The sequence below is a fragment of the Microcebus murinus genome, chromosome 19 (assembly GCF_040939455.1).
Source record: "Microcebus murinus isolate Inina chromosome 19, M.murinus_Inina_mat1.0, whole genome shotgun sequence".
Classification (NCBI taxonomy): Eukaryota; Metazoa; Chordata; class Mammalia; order Primates; family Cheirogaleidae; genus Microcebus; species Microcebus murinus.
In genome coordinates this window covers 12844976-12864451 of record NC_134122.1, presented here as the reverse complement: position 1 = coordinate 12864451, position 19476 = coordinate 12844976, and the positions used below count along the sequence as shown (strand labels likewise).

At 38.9% G+C, this 19476-nt stretch overlaps 2 protein-coding genes across 4 annotated transcripts in view; both read right to left on the bottom strand.

The window, feature by feature from the left end:
- Window positions 1-1296: 1296 nt before the first annotated feature.
- On the bottom strand, window positions 1297-11261 carry ARL6IP1 (ARL6 interacting reticulophagy regulator 1). Its single transcript, XM_012736044.2, has 6 exons — window positions 11119-11261; window positions 8450-8583; window positions 7613-7732; window positions 4539-4656; window positions 3423-3507; window positions 1297-3027 (listed from the first exon to the last, which is right to left on the bottom strand). The coding sequence occupies exons 1-6, from the start codon at window positions 11152-11154 to the stop codon at window positions 2909-2911; spliced, it is 612 nt and encodes a 203-aa protein (XP_012591498.1). The 5' UTR covers window positions 11155-11261; the 3' UTR covers window positions 1297-2908.
- Window positions 11262-13636: 2375 nt separating this feature from the next.
- SMG1 (SMG1 nonsense mediated mRNA decay associated PI3K related kinase) overlaps window positions 13637-19476 on the bottom strand; it is a 105424-nt gene continuing 99584 nt past the window's right edge. For all 3 annotated transcript variants that reach the window (XM_012736041.2, XM_075995141.1, XM_075995143.1), the window contains one exon: window positions 13637-18212. In XM_012736041.2, coding sequence (XP_012591495.1) covers window positions 18135-18212 — 78 coding nt within the window. In that variant the 3' untranslated portion in view covers window positions 13637-18134. The remainder of the gene's footprint in view (window positions 18213-19476) is intronic.

Sequence of the window (19476 nt, the reverse complement as noted above, 5' to 3'; positions counted from 1 at the left end):
GGAAACTTTGATCTAGGTCTGATACCAAAATATTAGAAAGGATGTGCAGGGCAGTAAATTTTGTAGGCTTTTAACAGTCCCACTCTTAACATCGGCCAAGAGCTATTAATAGGAGGGTGTGGAATCATATAGAGATGAATATAGACTTCAGGAACACTGGGTTGGGATAGGGAAGTAGAAAGGAACGCGAATGGAGCAGAGGGCCAGGTATAAATTGCCTTGAGTTTGTGATTTGTGCTGTAGGCAAACTGGAAGTTGAGGTCTTAAAACAGGATCCATCATGATCTGAGTTAAAAGAAATGGCTACATATGGAAGATATACTGCTGGTATTACATTACCTCTTAGAAACTCCCAAATCTTTTTCACTCTTCTTGGCACAACTCATTCCAAAATGGTCCCATCCCCTGTAAACTCAGGGAGGATAGGAACAACACTGGAGGTAGCTGGAAAAGGAGTTCTGCTGTGGTCAGAGCTGGCACAGGGGTAGACCTGCAGGAGTCCAGCTTTGAAGAAGCCAAGCTGGCCTAGGAAGGAAGCCAGCCAGGTGAGACAGACCTGAGAAGTAACTGCAGCTGCCTGGTGGAAGACCAGCATTTCGAACACCTGGCAACCATGAGACCTTGGGTTGAGATTTCCCTGTCCAGACATCACAAACTCCCAGGAGGTTCCAAAGAAGGATCCGTGATCTTTGGAGTAGAGGGGCTCAGGATTTAATTTGCTACTGAATCTGTTCCCAAGACCCACTAACAAGCATAGACAGTGAGACGCAAAGATGAAAAATCCAATTTGAGAGTCAGGCATGGCAGGCAAGCAGCCAGGCAAGGAGCTGTGATCCCAGCTACTTGTGAAGATCACCTGAGCCTGGGAGTCCTAGGACAGCCTGGGCAATATAGCCAGACCCCACCTCTAAAAAAATTTTTTTAAATTCATTTTTGAGTTCTAATTTTGAAGTTAAGATGCAGACAAAAGTCACCCAACAATTATTTGCCATGCACCCATCATGTACCAAACACTGGACAAGACCCTGGGGGTAGGGGTGCCCACACAGGCACCCTGCTCTGTTCCCTACCTATTCTTCCAGCCTGGTCCTCTCATTCAATGTATTTCCTCTTCCATGCAGCAGGGGGCCTGGATATTTGCTGAATGAATGAATTTAAGCCTTACATTTCATTTTGTTCTTAAGAGAATACCTTATAATAGGCATGTAATGTCACACACGGTAGTTCATTAATCAGATCCATAAATCCAATCATGTAAACAGTACATTGGCTAAGTTATAAAAAAAGTGGGACACAAAAATTCCAGCTTTTTTTATTTTCCCCATTTACACAAAACAAAGTAGAAGAAATAATACAGGATTAAAACTGTAAAAGTAGTAGAATTCAGTAGAACACGTATACACAAAAAAATCTGGGTAGGAGGAAGGGCTTATTTACAATGAGGAAAAAATTGTAAAATTAAGGTAGTTTTCACATGAAACATTAAAAAAATCAAACATATGCTACAATGGGTATCACTGTTTACAGCAATATTAAAGGGAGAGAAAATAACACTTAATAGGGACAGATATACCACAAGGTACAGGTTTTACAGCATCAGTGCAATAAATTCACAAAACTATATTACAGCTAGTTAATCAGTTTAAGAATTGTTCCCAAATATGTCACATTTTTGGCCCTCAAAGATTCATTCCTATAGATTTCAGCTACTCTAAATTGCTAGCTACTGAGAAGGAAAGAATGATTCTAACAGGCTTTCCAAGAAATTACAAAATCTAAGTAGACCAGAGGCCAACTATCACCACTCAAGTCTGCTCTCACCAACAGCCCTTGCATTTTTTAAGAGAAATATTTAGAAAAATGTCAGATGCCAGTGTAATCACTATCTTTTATGCCAAACCTACAGGGACTAAAAAAGCCAGGTAATTACCATAAAATGAGAATTACACTTAAAGGCTTATTCTGGTCTGAAAATTTAGGCAGATAAGACTACTTTCTACTGAAATGAATCTTGACTAAACAAAGATGACTTTTGGCCTTTACTGGCTGGTCTTGGAGTAAAGGTCATAGATGAGTCTTAACCTACTGTATGTTATAGCTAATGTCAGCTGAAAATATAAAATTAAAAGTATGCTAAAAATCCTAAATGTAATCTTTTGGAAGTCTGCTATTAAAAAGCCTTTACATATTTACTAACTTGAAGTCTTAGTGCAAGGGGACAAGAGCTCTAAGCCTGTCAGATTTTCCTCATTTGGGAGAAAGGACCAATGTTTCCTACAAATTGTTAAGTTTTACACAAGAGAAACCTACATACACTAGGGCATGGAATTAGTTTCATTTTATTCCATGGGGATTCTTCCCCACAGCAAAGAAACAGAATGAGGAATGATTCTTAACTGGTCTCTTCATCAGAAGTGATAAATTTGGTCTCTATATTCCTGAAATCAGACAGTTTTTTAAGCAGACTGTGAAAGCAGACAGTAGAACCAGCTTCCTGTAGCCACAGACCACTATCTTGTATCTAGCTAAAGCAAAGATCAACTCCAACAATTATCCAAAGTCACATTAACTGAACTAAAGGGTAAAGTCCACCACTATGTTATTTTAAAGGAAGTTGCCTAAAAGTAAGAATTCAATTAACGCTGGGTGAGAAAAATCAAAGTAAGTCACACTCACTAATGAGTTGTCCATATTAAGGCCAATGGATGAGAACGTATCCAACTACACTTGACATGAAGACACTATGCACAAAGCCATACTTGGCGAGTCTGAATTTCTATTAACTACGGGCAGAGTGAGGGAGAGCAAAGAGCTACTTCTGTAACATTTTAGTATCCACATAGTATAGTAGAAACTGTTCCCAGGGATAATGTACACTCCATTAATCACATTGAAGAAAGCAAATGAATTATTCATTTTTCTTTTCTTTTTGTTTGAGAAGCTTGTTGATTTCCCTTTTGGCCATTCCGATGTACTTTGAAATGATTCCATGTTGGTTAAGTCCAGGAAGCAACAGTAAGAAAGTCACTTAAAATAAACAAACAAAAGTAAGGAGGCAGCAATTAACTTCTTAAAGGTTATTACAGTTTAAAGAAGGTAGATTCTCAGACATGAAATCCACTACTTCTATTGGTATTTGTCCCCAGCAACTTCTGTCACACCCTCTTCAACCTCAGATAATAATCACCACTTTTTACCTCCTGCACATTACTTTCTACCTTGGTTCTTATGTCCTTTGTCTTCACTTCCTGTTAAATCACAAACTCCCTGAAAACAAGGACCTGGATCTTAGTCATCTTTCTATATTCCCACAGTCCCTTCATCAGTGCCTTAAACTTGGCAAATACAGATTTGCTTATTGACTAAGTTACATTTAAACTGCACTGGCTAGGATGTGCCTGTAGTTTTCCTCAAAGACTTACCTATCAGGTAGGTGAGAAGCAGGTTGTGGACTTGTTGTCCCACCCAAGCAACCGCAGCAAGAGAAATGATCATGGTCATGAAGTACTAACAATGAAAATAATAAGAACTGATCAACTCCTAGAAACAGAGTGAGCAGCATGACTTTAAAGAGTTTGTTTCACCATGTTACAACGTACATATATCAAAACATCATGTTGAACACCATAAATATATAAAAATATATATAATTTTTGTCAACCAAAAATGAGTTTCTTTCAAAGGCTGGAGATTAATTTAGCTTTTATTATCACTTTTCTTTAAAGATACTTCGATTTAAAAACCTGTATTGTATTCTATAAAATATATAGAAAATTCCATTAGATATGCTTTATAGAATATAAAGAAAACAAACATTTCTTCCTAGAATAACTATGATTCTATATATAAATACTTTATTATATAAATTAAACTACTTTTTCAAGTAATAATTTCACATAGTAACATCAAGTGAAACTGAAAGAGACAGGAGAGCAGATACTTTGTATGTGTATGTGTGTTTTTGTGTTTTGTTTTGTTTGAGACAGGGTCTCTTTTGCCCAGGGTAGATACAATCTATGATATGATACAATCATATCATAAGCTCACTGCAGCCTTGAACTCCTGGGCTCAAGAGACTCTCCTGCCTCGGCCTCCCAAGTAGCTGGGACTACAGGTGCATACCACTATGCATGGTTAATTTTTCTTATTTATTTTTGTGGAGACAGGGTCTTGCTATGTTGCCCAGGCTGGTCTTGAACTCCTAGCCTCAATTCTGCTGCCTCAGCCTCCCAGAGTGCTAGGATTCCAGGTATGAGCCACCATGCCCAGCTAAGTATATACCTTTTACTTGTATTTCAGTAAGAAAAAAGAAACAGAAAAATTTTGCTCTACTAGAATAAAACGTAATATAATTTTTAATTTCCAATGATTTAGACTGATACAGATAAATATTTATGAACATACTTAGGAGTTAAACCAATAATAATAAATATCAGACTATAACTATTAAAATAAAAAGGCTATCATTATGTTACAATGAAGTTAAGATTAACTCAATCTTAAAATTTTGCTTTTCTTAAATAAAGCAAAAAAAGTACCATTTTAGGCTTTTCTTCCTTTAGTGTGAAGAGGCGTTTCCACCAGCCCACAGCTCTGCGCCGAGTTTTTACTAGATTGCTGCAAATTTCATGGAATCTCTGCTGTTGTTCGGTGGTCCTAGAAAAAGAAATTTTCCCTTTGCTATATAAGCAAGTCTCTATAATAGACAGAAATACACCATCCTTTTATATTTAAAGAGTTATCTTGTAAAGAAAGTCAAAATAAAAAACAATGGTTCACTGCTATCTTATGCAGGTGAAAAAAATTCTTGCACCATTAAGATATCTTTTATAGCACAGGACTAAGTTTTTGCTTAAAGAAGTGTGTATCTATGGGTCTGAAGTCATATTTGGTTAAGGATAATAACAAAAGACTTATGACTTCTATAGGCCATGAAGAAATCAGTATAAATTTAATTTTGTCATTCCTATATTATTTTTGAGATTCAATGAATCCTGCACAGTAGCCCATCAAAGTCCCACCAAACAATTTCCGCGAAACAGTTGTATTTGAGCACTCTTCAGTAATATAACTACTAGCTTTCAAAGCATAATACCAACCAGGCTTCAAACATTTGATACCAAGGTAGCGATAAATTTGGTCCCAGTGAGGGAAAATATAATAAACAAACAAGACAGCAGAAAATATTCAAGACCCTCCAGGAAAACCCTTTATATCTGTTTTTCTTGGGTCTGATTGAAAAAAAAAAAAGATTCACCTCTGTACTATCTTTGCTACACAAATATAATGGTTGCTATTATGAAGTAGGCCCTATGCTGAGGGATGTGTTGCCTTCTATCCTCTAGTCCTCGTCTCTGTAAAACTGTGGTGATAAAGTAGGAGGATTTCTGCTGAGCCCTGGAACTTCCTGTAAACAATTAGACCTGATATGTTGTCCATGGTCAAGGCTAGATTGTGGCTACACAACATAGTGTTCTTTCCCCAAGAGTTTTTCCCCATGAGATCAAAAAATAAAATTTGCTCTATGGATAACTATCAGGGGTTATTTCTGAAAACTTTCCTCCAGGAGTTATGAATTTGCAGATTAGAATGTGATATGGCTAACAAAGTCAAGGTCAGTGTTTGATTTCCTTTGTTAAATTTATTACATTACACAGTCACAAACTTGCCCAAAAAACAACAGCATTACTGCAAGTGAAAAATGATTCAAAAGACAATTCCTAACATTAATCCCTTCTGCTACGAGGGAAACAACCTGAACAAATGTAGTTAATTATGCCATAATTTAAGCAAACTCCCCCCAAATATGTGAATTTGTTCTTAAAGATCCATAAGGTACGCATTTAAAATTCTTATTTTTAGAGAATTATTTTATAATTTGCTATCATCTGGGAAACAAAAACTAAAGGCACAAGTAGAATACTAATCAAATTAAGGGGAATAGAGGCTGGGAGGAATAGCAGCTGGGAGGGAAAAAAAGCTATCCCAACATTTGGCTCATTACTACTTTGGCTCATTATTTGCAACAAAGGTGAGAAATTCAACATGTCAGAGGAAAGTTAAAATACTTTTAATAAGGCCAGGCACGGTAGCTCACGCCTGTAATCCTAGCACTCTGTGAGGCCAAGGCAGGAGGATTGCTCAAGGTCAGGAGTTCGAAACCAGCCTGAGCAAGAGCAAGACCCCATCTCTACTCAAAATAGAAAGAAATTAATTAGCCAACTAAAAATATATAGAAAAAATTAGCCGGGCATGGTGGCGCATGCCTGTAGTCCCAGCTACTCGGGATGCTGAGGCAGTAGGATTGCTTGAGCCCAGGAGTTTGAGATTGCTGTAAGGGTGATGCCATGGCTGATGCCATGGCACTCTAGCCCAGGCAACAGAGTGAGACTCTAACTCAAAAAAAATTAATTAATTAATTAAATACTTTTAATAAGATCCTTGGCTACCTAACTAAAACCTTAGGAACTCATAAACCACCAAAGAATGATATAAATGAAATCAATAAGGAATATACATATACAGTCTAAACCTATTCTGAAGCACTTGGTTAAACAAGATTTTTTTTTTTAAAGAAACAGGGTCTTGCTTGCTCTGTCACCCAAGGTGATCTTACTGCCTCAGTCTCCCAAGTAGCTGAGACTACAGCACACATGACCATGCCCGGCTAATTTTTTTATTTTTATTTTTTGTAGAGATGATGTCTCACTATCTTGCCCAAGCTAAAAACACAACATCTTTTTTTTTTCTTAATTTTTTTTTTTTGAGACAGAGTCTCGCTTTGTAGCCCAGGCTAGAGTGAGTGCTGTGGCGTCAGGCTAGCTCACAGCAGCCTCAAACTCCTGGACTCAAGGGATCCTCCTGCCTTAGCCTCCTGAGTAGCTGGGACTATAGGCATGCGCCACCACGCCCAGCTAATTTTTTCTATATATATTAGTTGGCCAATTAATTTCTTTCTATTTATAGTAGAGACGGGGGTCTCACTCTTGCTCAGGCTGGTTTCGAACTCCTGACCTTGAGCAATGCGCCCACCTCGGCCCCCCAGAGTGCTAGGATTACAGGCGTGAGCCACCGCGCCCAGCCAAAACACATCTTAAAAGTCAAAATATTTCACAGTACCTAGAACAGTGCATGACATAGTAGACATTTAATAAATAGTTGCTCAATGAATGTGGATAAAAAAATCTACCAGTTATTACTGTTATGTTCAAAAATAATTTGTGAAATTAATATTATACCATCTTAAGTATCAATGGAAATGTAAAAATATAAATGTACAACTTCTTATAGAAAGCTCATTATGAGTTCTATAATCCTTGTTAAAAACATCACCTTACATTACCTTTAAACAATATGACTTCAATAAAAAAGTCTAGAAAGAAAAAAAGTCAAAATAAATGGTTGACATAAAAGTACTATGGAGACAATACCAGAAATTCATGATTTGTATCTGACTCAGCTACGAAATTCTTCATATAAAAGCCATAAACCTAACCCCTAGGTGTCTGTCTGATGGTTACAATTATCTGTGCTTAATTGCAGCATACTAATCACAGCCACCAGGTTCAGTAACTACTTAGAATTTAGACTGCCAAATCATTATGCCACTTACCACTTATTGGAGCCAAAAATTCTAGGCGCTAGAATGGGAACAAGGTAGTCAGCCAAGCACAAAAACATAACAAAACAGGAAACACCGGACAGAACAGATGGATCTAGATAGTAGATAATCCTGTTAAAAAAATTAATAAAGATTAGAAAAACATAGCATTATTATTCCTTGGTAAAGATGTTTATTCACTTAGTCCACTGCTTCTCCAAATGTTTGCCATTTTCTTTCTAATTTTCTCACATGTGGTTTTCCAGAGGCTTCATAACATGCTGTTACCACAGCTACAATGGTTAATATAAATGTTAATAGACAAAAGCTTGTTGAGATCCTCAATACTTTTTTGTTTTTGAGACAGGATCTCACTCTCTTGCCCTGGCTAAAGTGCAGTGGCATCATCATAGCTCACTGCAACCTCAGACTCCTGGGTTCGAGCAATCCTCCTGTCTTGGCCTCCTGAGTAGCTGGGACTACAGGCACGTGCCACCATGCCTGGCTAATTTTTCTATTTTTTGGTAGAGATAAGGTGTCACTCTTGCTCAGTCTCAAGGCCAAAAAGTTTGAGAGTCTCTGATTTATTCAACTGTATTAGGTTACCAAGTTTACATAAGTACTACAAATTCTAGAAACTAGGAGAACAGCTTGTGAGAAAATGCATTCTTTATGGATTATGTATTACAAAAGACTGAAAGTGCTTCCCTAAATGGAAGCCATATATCCCCTGAGCCTTTATCAATAATAAGCACAAAACAAAAACAAAAAAAAGCTCTGCCAATCTCAGGTGGAACAAAAATAAAAAAACAACAAGCACAAACCATAGTAATCTAATAGCTCACTTACAGAAACACCAAAGAAACCACACCCATGATGGCAGGTGGAAACCAGGCTCTTTCCCATCGGAGGACTTTATCCGTCATCAGCATCACTTCTCCCCATCCTTGCAGCTGCTCTTCCAGACTTGCAGTCTCTGCAGCCTGCATTCGATCAACATTTAAAGCAATCATTTCACCACTCTCAACATTTTTGTGGTTCACAGAGAGTTAAATTCTTCTAAGGCACACAGTATGTAAAATATCTCTTAACCAAATCATTCTTAAACAATGTAGTTTCTGAAGAACTCTGCAATTTTAATACCAAAGACGGAAACCAATGGAGGAGGGAACTATCCTTTAATGGTCACCTTCCAAGTCCAAGCTCTGGGCTATTCTTTACATACATGAAGTAACATAATCCTTATTTTTACAATTAAACAAAATTAGCTCAAAATAGTTTACTAATTTTCCCAAAATCATGTGTAGAGTTATGTGTCAGGACCCAGAGACATTAATAAAATTAGATAACTTTAAGTTTATTCATTTAGGTGGTTAGCATCGATCTGTTGTTTTTTTAAATAAATTTTTAGTTTTTTCTTTTTCTTTTTTTTGTGTGCAAATCCTTCACTTGGAGATCTGTTGTTTTTGTCATTTCATTGATTTCAACCCTTCTAAATCCATTAGGAAAGCCTTTTCCTGAACAGCATTCAATTTCTAAAATAGCTCTTTGTGTAATGGAATCACGTAGATGCTGGCATTCATTGCACAATTAAGGAAAACTACTTTCACCAAATTATATGTGGCATTTTAAACTCAATATATCTTCTCAATACAGTATTTCTTACCACTTTAGAGGACATTTTTGTTAGACTTCAAATTTCTCTGCAAATATGACAGTCAGCTAAAAGTGGACCCTAGGATGAGCTAATGTGACAAAAGCCCTTAAGCTGACTTTGGTAAAGTAAGAAAAAAACTGGAATAAGAAACCCATATGTCTCTATAAATGTTATCACTGGGAAATAAACGTGCAAATGACAGGACAAAGCAAGTTAATCTTTTTTTTTTTTTTTAAAGAACAAAGAGAAAAAAGCAAGAGGGAAGGTTAATCTTAACAAAAGATGTTGGGCCAGGCACGGTGGCTCAGCTCAGGAGTTCGGGAGCAGCCTGAGCAAGAGCAAGACCCTGTCTCTACTAAAATTAGAAACAGGGTCTCTACTAAAAATAGGAAATTAGCTGGACAACTAAAAATGTATAGAAAAATTTAGCCAGGCATAGTGGCAAATGCCTGTAGTCCCAGCTACTCAGGAGGTTGAGGCAGAAGGATTGCTTAATTAAGCCCAGTAGTTTGAGGTTGCTGTGAGCTAGGTTGACGCCATGGCACTCTAGCCTGGGCAACAGAGTGAGACTCTGTCTCAAAAAAAAAAAACAAAAACAAAAACAAAAGATGTTATCTTTGCCACACTATTCACTCAGGTGACCTCATTATTTCTGACTTTATATCCCAAGCCTAATACTAGTGAAATAAGAAAGTACTATGTGCTGGAACTCTGCTAAGTATTTTATATGCTTCTACTTCAATTAATCCTCCCAACAACCCTAAAAGGAAGCTGTTGTTACTATCTCCATTTTACAGATGAGGAAACTGAGATACACAGAGGCTAAGAGATTTGAATCCAAGACCAAAGACCTTGCTTTGCTCTCCTTAAAGTTATACTGCTCTGCTGGAAAGAGTAGTTGAGTTGGGATCAGAAGCTCTCTCAGCCAGGATCTGTCATTTCAACAGGGCTTGAGCCGCTTCTTTATGCCTCAATCTTCTTAAAAGGAAGCATGCTGAGGGCTAACTATGCTAACTAGAGAAGCTGCGTGTTTAAGGACAGAAGTCATGTATTTTTAAAAACAAATGCAAGTGAAAATCAGGCACTATCCAAACTGCCCTGCAAAGTCACTTAATTTGTCAGCATCCGAGCTCTTGGAAATTCAAAAGCCAAAAATTACATTCTTTGGTTCCTCTTTTCATTGCTAGTGTGTGGCCTGCCTTTCCCTGGGAAAGAGTGATGGAGAAAATGTAAGGATATCTCTGTTTTTGCCTAGATGGTGCACTTAAATTTGTAATGATTAAAATTTGTCCGACTATGACAGCACCTCATTGCAGTTCCTTCGGATCCTTGCTTGTTAATCTAAAGTTGTTTCCAGTCGTCCTGTGACCCCCTCCCAAGACTTACAAATTCCAGACAAAGGCCAGGACCTTCCATTGTCCTTCCAGCTGGACCCCACTCCCAGTTCCCTGCGTGAGCTCGCAGCCTCCCCGTCGTTTTAAGTTGTGCCAAATCTAATAGAAATGCTCGCCAGCAGCCCTTTGACCCTACACCCTTGGCCGCACCCCAGGCTTGTTACAGACCCCCGCCCCCCGCTTCTCCCACTTCCTCCTCAACCCCCATTCGCGGTGACTGATCACGCGCCCTCCTTGCCCGGTTGCACATCATCCCCAAGGGATGGTTAGGGGTCGATGCGACTAGGGACCGCCACCCAGGAGCTACCCAAAAAGCCTGAGGGGACAAGCTTGTGCCAGGAAACGGGAGAGGAGGGCCGGGCCCGCCGCAGGTGACAGGAACGAGGCCGCAGCGGCTGCCCCGCGGCGCCCACCGACGTCCGGGAGCCCCCCGCCCGGTTCCCTCGGAACAGGCCGCCAGGACTCACCAGCAAGTTGGTGCTACGATTATCTCCCTCCGCCATCGTCCCTGAGATGCTGGATCAGCGACTGTAAGCCACCCCCTCCAACTCGACCAGCCTCCCTGAGACAGCTCGGCTACCTCAGCGCGAGGGAACGCCCCGCAGGCCGCTTATATAGGCCGACCGCCTTTCCCGACAGCCCCCGCGAAGCTCGCCCCTCATTGGGCAGACCCAGCTCAAGCTCAAGGGAAGCCGGGCCAACCGATGCTCAGCGCATGGCTTGAAATCGAGGTCAAAGGAGAGAGGGGCCCAGCCGGCCGAGGGGGCGGGGACGCGGAGTGGCCAATCAGCGCGCGGGGGCCGTGCGGCGCCCCGCCCAGGGCTTTTGGAAGCGGTTCAACTGTCGCTGCAGGTGGCTGGGTCTGGCTGCAGCCTGCCCAGGCTTGGCGGCCGCGGGAGCCTTCGGACCCTGTCTGGCTGGATCTTAAAGGAGCTGAGAAGCCTCCCTGGGAAACTGAGTACTGGAAGAAACATGCTACGCACTCTCAGGCGGAGGGCGAGGGGCCTGTGGCGCTCAACTCGCTGTGGCTGGGGAGGCCGGCCGGGGCCCTCTGCCCCTCCAGCCCGGGCCCGCCGGCCGCCCTGGCCCGGCCTCTGAGCAGCTTGGCCCAGATTCGTCACTCGTGCCCACCTCGTGAGGTTTAGAGGACTGGTGAAAAGAGCTCTTTATGTAGATTTTGCCGCACTGTTTCTCGTCTACCCAATAAGTCCTTGCCAGGCATAGTTTGTGAACGTGTGAAAAATACACCGCCTTATAAAAGTGACTTACATAGGGGGTCTTTAAGGAAGTTCTTTGTGCACACTTCAGTTATTGCTTAAACGGTAAGCTCCCTTATGGCTTGGTGTTGACAGGACTTTTCTTACATCAGAGGTTATAAGATGTCAACCCTCTCATAAGCAGTGGAATTCATAAGAACCTTAGGAACTATGTTGGGACTCTTTTCCTTCTCTATCCAGAATTTCAAAAGACATTGACTAGTGCTTTGATTTTCACTACTCAGTCGAAACAAAATCATGCCAAATGTTGGCCTGATCTGATGTCTGTTTCAGGTAAATTAACTAGTTTTTAACTTGCAACCTTTTATTACAGTTTTTAACTTCCAATCCTTCATCTTTTTATAGTCATCTGTAATATATCGTTGAATTTAAATTTATTTGTAAAACACTCAAGTAAACTACCACGTTCTCAAAAATTCAGGGAAGTCATAAAGAAACGTGAGAGAGAACATAGCTAACAGACCACATACTGCCCGGAAGAAAACTGGGCAAGGGCAGGAACACTGAATTTCATCAGAGTGTCAAATTTGCCACTGAGCTGGGGGAGAGGGGGGGAGGCATCTGGACCAGGTACAAACACTTCAGAAAAAAACAAAGCCTTTGCAAGGGAACGTGACTCTTCACTAAAGTGCCACTTTCAGGAATGTTGAGGGGAAAAGTATAGCTAAGATGCAGCCAGTTGATACAGAGGCCCCACTGGGGAGAATGGGGAGATTTTCAAACTATGGGGTTGGAGGAGCAGGCCTTCCTCCACCTCTTCCAAATAAAATTAAAAGGACAAAAGGATCCAAGCAATCAGCAGCCACACAATTAGTGAATCTGTTGAAGATTGGGTGCACAAATCTTGCTTGAGGCACGGTAACATCCGCTTCCCAAAGACAGTCCGCGGAGTTCATGCTAGGCTTTAAAAACTGACATTTCTATTTTGGGAAATCAACTTTGCTACAGAATATGCTTCTGGTTTTCACCCAAATTCCCTATGTTACAGAAGGAAGACTTTGACACCAGCCTGTGAAACTGAGGTAGGTGAAAAATTAACTCAAGCAGCAGTTTCTTCACAGAATTTTTTGTTACTTAAAGAATGTGTTCCCAGATTTATTTCCAGATTCATATCCTAGGAGCACTGGTATAGGGTCTTTCACTAAATTTCCAATTGGTCTAATTATTAAAAATACCTACCCATAATGTAACTTTTTTTAGAGCTTTGTTTTGTCCTGCAAACACAGGATGTGATCTTTTGAAATGTGCCACATGACTAAGCAGTTAACATAAATCCTCCTAACTTCATCTAGCAGCAACAAATGCAATCTTCAGGCTGGATGTTTTCTATTTTCCATCAGAGCTTTCGCATCCCAGGGAATGCACATATCTCTCAATAATGGTCTGCAGGAATTTTGCTTTTAAATATTGCCAAAATTAAGCTTCATAAACTGAGTGTTAATACTAAGAACTTTCCCACTGAAGTACAATTTCCACTGCTGTTCAAAAATACAACAGAAAAAAATAAAGAAGAGGAAAAAAAAAAAAGAAAAAAAAATACAACAGAACTTTAAGAGCAAAATAATTACTTTTTTGAGAATTAAGGCTTTTTAACAAAATTTTTGAAGTATTAGTGCTTTGAAGGAAAAAAAAAAAGCTGCCCAGGTTCCAAAATTAAGTTTTCTGGAATCTATTTTGACCAATGAATTCAGAACTTAAATACTACATATTTTGAGACTGAACCTTTATTTTTTGAAAAACAGGTACTTCATACAATCTTTGCCATGTTAATGCAAATATGCACAAAGTAGGCATGTATTTTTGTTTTCCAAAAGATGCATTATGAACATTTTCAGGAAGCTGGTGTGATTTATTCAACTTTTAATCTTAAATACAATCACAAAATTATATCCATCAGGAGGCATTACAACCTTTTGTACAGAGAAGCCATTATTTATACAGTGTTACTAGGACAAGGAAGAGTCAGTTGAATGCAACTTGCTCTTACAATAAGGGTAAAAGGTAAATTAACAAGTAAGTGAAGTATGATGTTGCCACTGACATTACAGCTGGAAATATAAGGGAAATTTAAACCAGAAAAATAACTGGCACAGCAACTTTAAAGAGGAGCTGAAACTTCGACTGTTGGTAAAAGAAAAGAAAAACTATATTTTATCAGCCTGTTTTGAAAGAAAAACATTCTAAAAGTCTGCCTTTTAATAACATGCAATTTTTACGTTTACCATCTTTAAAAATCGAGCTAATTGTATGACATTTTTACATTAGCACGACAAACAGCTTTTTCCTAGTAAGCCCAGCCAAATTCCCATGGAAAGTAAGGGACCCTAAGTGGTTCATGTTCTATAACCCTTGAAACCTATAAAGCTTCTCTCAATGAGAGTCAGTTTGCCCTTCTGTTAACTAAGGTTGGTGATATTGTTATCCAGGCCTAAAAAGCAGGAAAAGTATAACAAAGCCTTAAGGTTTCATAATACAATTAATTTCCCCCTCCCCAACATTTGGAAAAATTTGGGATACTTGCTAGTTTTTTCCCCATAGGAGGAATCTTTCTAATACTACCCAAACATTGAAAACAAAATCTGCCACCTTTAAGAAACTCTTGCCTTAATATTAATTCTACCTCCTTGATTTAAGGGGGGAAAAGTCTTAGTTCTAAATTACTGTATTTTACAAGCTCAACAAGATATAAAATGGAATATCGGTTTTCACAACTCATCTAATTTTATGTTAAACAGAGATGCTTAAATGTGCTAATAGTTAAAGCATTCATTGATATTTGATGTTTGTGAATATGACTAACAGGCTAATTGTAGGTGCTTTCTTTAATATGAAAAGAATTGGGAGAAAAGAAGAACCAGCTCCTTTGATTTTAGTAGTGCCAAAACAAGCCCCCCAGAGTAATTACAAAAATGTGGAGGAAAATAGGCCAGGAAGACTTTTCAATTCAAAGTACTGCCTATAATACCCCAGATTAAAAAGGACCTAAGATTGCACATCAACTCTAATATTTGGCTGTACTTGCATTGCCCTGTTCGGCATTTTTTAAATGGCTCTTTCCTTAAGTTTCACACATCAGAACAACCACAATTTAAAAACAAAACAAAAAACAATGCAGATAACACCAAACATTGGACAATATTAAGAAAACCACTTACTAAGTTTAGATAATAGAGGCAAATGTTAAGAGCAGAAGTGATGGAAGTTTTTCTTTTTATAACAAACCCTCACCCTGAACCTGGGGTTTGGGCTCTAAAAAAATAATTTCCAGACACAGATCAAGAGCCTGATTAGCAGTTCCCACACAGAAATCTCACGTATCTCAAGAACAACTCACCACAAGTGTTGGACACAAAAGAATTTTAGTAATCACCTAGCAAACTATGTTAAGAACACATGACCAAAATTAATGAGAAACTTCAAGACACATCAAAGAAAGAGTAAAAGTTAAAATTGGCTCCATAAACTAAGCTTCCACAGCTTTGCAGAGAAATAAACTAAAAATTAGGCAATTCTAGCAAATTAAAGAAAACAAAACACTTAAAATTAACTTCAATTTCCAAGAGTACTTTGAATGGAAGAGGTTGTTTGTAGGTTACTCTGTACCCCTTGAATCTTAGAAGAGAGAGAGAGAAGAGGAAAGGAAGGGTGAGAGAGAAATAGGAGAGGATCCCTGGTTTTCCACAGGTATTTTGTGTCATCAAAAATGTATGACTTCTTAACTACAGCCCTCTTAAACATCACATTATTTTAGAAGATAATCCCTAAAATATAGCCCAGTCTTCTCAATCTAACTGATGAGGTCTCTTAAAAATGTTCAAAACGGCTGCTTACACGATGACTTCCCAAAGGAAGCCTAACAGTACAGACCAGGATCTTGTCCACAGTGCAGTAAAGAGCAAGCTTTTGAAGCCATCAGTTACTCATGTCTGCCTCACAACCAAATAGCCATTGTATATGCCACATTATCCTCTGAGGGAACATTTTAAACTAAAAGTGATGGATAATTTACCAGAGGCACATATTTCTGAAATAAAGCTGTTTTGTTTATGCTTAGATAAGGTGCCAGGTACCTCTGATGTCTGAAAACACAGGCAATAAAATTCACCCATTTCATTTATCTTTACCAAAGAGGAGGCAATTTCTGAATACTATCAACTGTGACAAACTCGTGTGAACTGGTTTTATCATTGTGATAAAAGTTTTCCCTGTGACAATAATAAAGAATGCTGTGAAAAGACTTTAACCTTGAGAGAGCAGAGGTAATCCAGTGATGAATGTAATGGCTCCCAGAGCCTCTAAGAAATAAAGCAGTGTGCAAAATACAATATGGCATTATTATTCCAGCTAGGTTGTTTTGATTGTGAAAATAAGGTTCAAAATGAATGGAGAAAATAAACTTTGATGCGCTAGGTTCCTTAACTTGCTGTTGGACACATGGGTATTCAAAAATACCACTTTTCTTACAATACTTGTTGAAGTATTAAGAAAGCATTGATACTCAAATGCATTCTCTCACAGGAACTTACAGATTATAGATTAATGTGGCAATCAAAATACAGAAAAGGCCCAGAGCTATGTGGAATTTTTCCTTAATACCTTTCAAGTTTGTAAAGACCGGCAATTAGAAAGTGACCACTATCCTAATCTCTAAAATGCAGGGAAAATGTACTCAAACAATTAAGATTTTAACTGTGTTCTATTTTGAGCTGATACTTGATTTTAAGAAATCTATCTAGTCTGGATTTTTATTTTGGATCAACAATTTAGCTTACACAGTACTGAAACTGCAATGCTAAATTTAAGGAAACCTTGATCATGAATTCACTATAATGTATTACTAAACAGCAAGCTATTAAAATGGTGCAAAAAGTAAAGTACTTCACAGACTTTTTAAATAACTGAACTTAAAAGATGTTGGTGGATCTCACTGTTGTTGATGTTTCATGTACATGTCCTAAAATGCCAGGTCAACTAAAGCACTTTTAATTTATAAACTGTAAAAGTATCAAATGAGAAAACTAAATTAAAAAACAATTTCACTCTACCTCCACCAGAACATCACTTTATTGTTAATCTGTCATCAACAATGTAAAACTCTAATAGGTACTCTATCCTGGTTCTTTAAAAGGTAAAAGGTTACATTAGATTAGCTACTTTCTATTAAAGAAACTACAGCAATCACAGAAGAGGGAAAATTTGAATGACCTCCCAAAAAAAATGCACACTATACGCAAAGGGGAGTGTACATTAAATCAAATGTCTGTTAGATTCATTACTTTTGAATGCACAGTGACAATTCTGGAAACTGTACATGATAGAATCACAGAAATGACTTAAATAACCAGAATTACATTTTGTATGTGATCACCAGACCTTTAAACAATCCTTGAATTTTCCATGTTATCAGTGGTTTTGGAGAAATTTCTTTTTATCACTCCAAATGTAAGTTGTTAACAGCATCAAGACGGAAGCATATCAAATATAAGGATTGAAATAAAAGTGAATTTGAAATATGGCTAATCTACTAGATTAGGTAAAGGGGAAGGGGTAAATGGTGGGGAGGAGGAGGGAACGATGGGGTGGTTTTTTTCCCTTCATTTCAGAAGTTCTTCCAATGTAGTGTATCTGTTACATAGCTCTCCATTTTCAGTCCATTTCTGAAATTCGTATCGCATAGCCTTTTTGTACTTACTGGTCAACCCAACCAGTACTGTTGCCAAGCAACAAGTGTTACACGAGAATCTGAATGTATCAAATCTTCCTTGGCTGTGATTTCTTCGCGGCCCCAGATTTCCCTGTTTCTGAGCGGGATTTGTTTTTTCCTGGATTGTACACACAGGGTCAGGTGGAATGGAGTTCCAAATCACTCTGTGCTCCGCAGCATCCCGATTTCTTTCTGCAGCTAACCTCCTGACACGTATGCTGCTGCTGTTCTGTGGCAGAAAGACAATCTCCGTGTTCAGGCGGTGAGCTTGCTTTCTTTCACCCTTGACCCTGGGGTTGCAGGCCATGGTGTTGGGCGTATCCCTGAGTGCAGCTGTCCTGCAGGATTCACTTCCTAGTGCACCGAGATTTCCTAGGTTTCCTCAGAGTAAGCCCCCAGTCGCATCACCACCGACTGTGGTGTGGCTTTGGATGCCTGAGGCTGAGTTGATTCTGGTGGATGTCTGACCTCGTTTAACCAGACTCATCTACTGTCTTGCCATTCATACCCAGGCTGTCCAACCTTCATACAGCTGAGCCAAGTTATCTAGATTAGTTGCTTCCTTAATGACATAGTCAACCTATAAAAAACAGGCAAGATAGTATTTAAAGAAGCCACTTAAAACTTTTAAGGACATGGGTCATATGAGTTATAGTAATTATTTAATTAAGAGTAAGTTTCTAATCACCCAAATTAATTACCCAAAGAATATATAGTTGCTACAGTGGAAAGAGTTAAGTAATAAGCTGGGCTTCTCCCATAACACCACAGCTTATGAGAGGTGTCTTGGAAAAGTTACAACCCCTTTGAGCCTTTATGGCTCCTTAGATGAATGAAGAAAGAGCACTACTGATCCCACATGTGCTCTTAGAGCTAAACACGTGACATCACAGGATAAATGCTTATGTGGTGTATAAACAAGGGCCTAGCACAGTGGGTCCTAACAAACGTCCACTGATTCTGACTCAGCTAAATTTTCTTTTATAGCAAAACATATAATCAGTTCTGCATCTAGAGCATCCATCAGGGTCCAATTATATGGTAAATGTTCAATACATGTCTGCTAATCTATGCCAAAAGTTATGTGCAGAGGACTCTACACTTGTCCCACTCTTGTTAGCCCATTAACTTTCATATTAAATTTAATAACTATCAGAGTAAAAAAGCACAATAGCCAAGTAGCCTTTAAAAAGACAGAGAGCTAAGATAGTTAGAAAGATATGAAAAGCACATAATCCATTAATCTACCAGAAAGTTTCTGAAGACATCCCTGACTCAGAACATCTTTCACGTTTTTTGACAAACTTGACAAAACTATTTCTAAAAAAAAAACTTTTTAAAAAACTCTTGCCCAAGAAGAGTTTAAGTCCAGGTCCTATGCAACAATGTAATAGTGTTTAAAAGGCAAACAAAATTCCTTGCTGATATTAAAACTGAATTGTGGGTTGAGCACAGTGGCTCACTCCTGTAATCCCAGCACTTTGGCAGGCTGTGGCAGGGAGACTGCGGCCAGGAGTTCGAGACCAACCTGGACAAATAGGGAGACCATGTCTCTACAAAAAAATTAGCTGGGTGTGGTGGCTCACACCTGTAGTCCCAGCTACTCAGACTAGGGCAGGAAGACTGCTTGAACCCGGGGCTTTGAGGTTGCAGTGAACTATGATGACACCACTTATATACTAGCCCAGTCAGCAAAGAGAGAGCCTGTCTCAAAAAACAAAATAAAATAAATTTGAATTGTGGATGCCAAAGCATTGGAAAACAGGATATTCCTAATCTCAAAGTTTTACTCCACAGGAGAAAAAAGTATATTTGTAATGGTCAAATCAGGAGAATACCATCCT

What these genes read in the sequence shown, in the direction of transcription:
- ARL6IP1 (XM_012736044.2), bottom strand. Translation starts at nt 11,154, where the DNA reads ATGGCGGAGGGAGATAATCGTAGCACCAACTTGCTG. An exon ending in ATCGTAGCACCAACTTGCTG is followed by an intron (nt 8,584 to 11,118) that starts GTGAGTCCTGGC and finishes GATCGAATGCAG; the next exon opens with GCTGCAGAGACTGCAAGTCT. An exon ending in AGGAAGAAAAGCCTAAAATG is followed by an intron (nt 3,508 to 4,538) that starts GTACTTTTTTTG and finishes TTTCATTGTTAG; the next exon opens with TACTTCATGACCATGATCAT.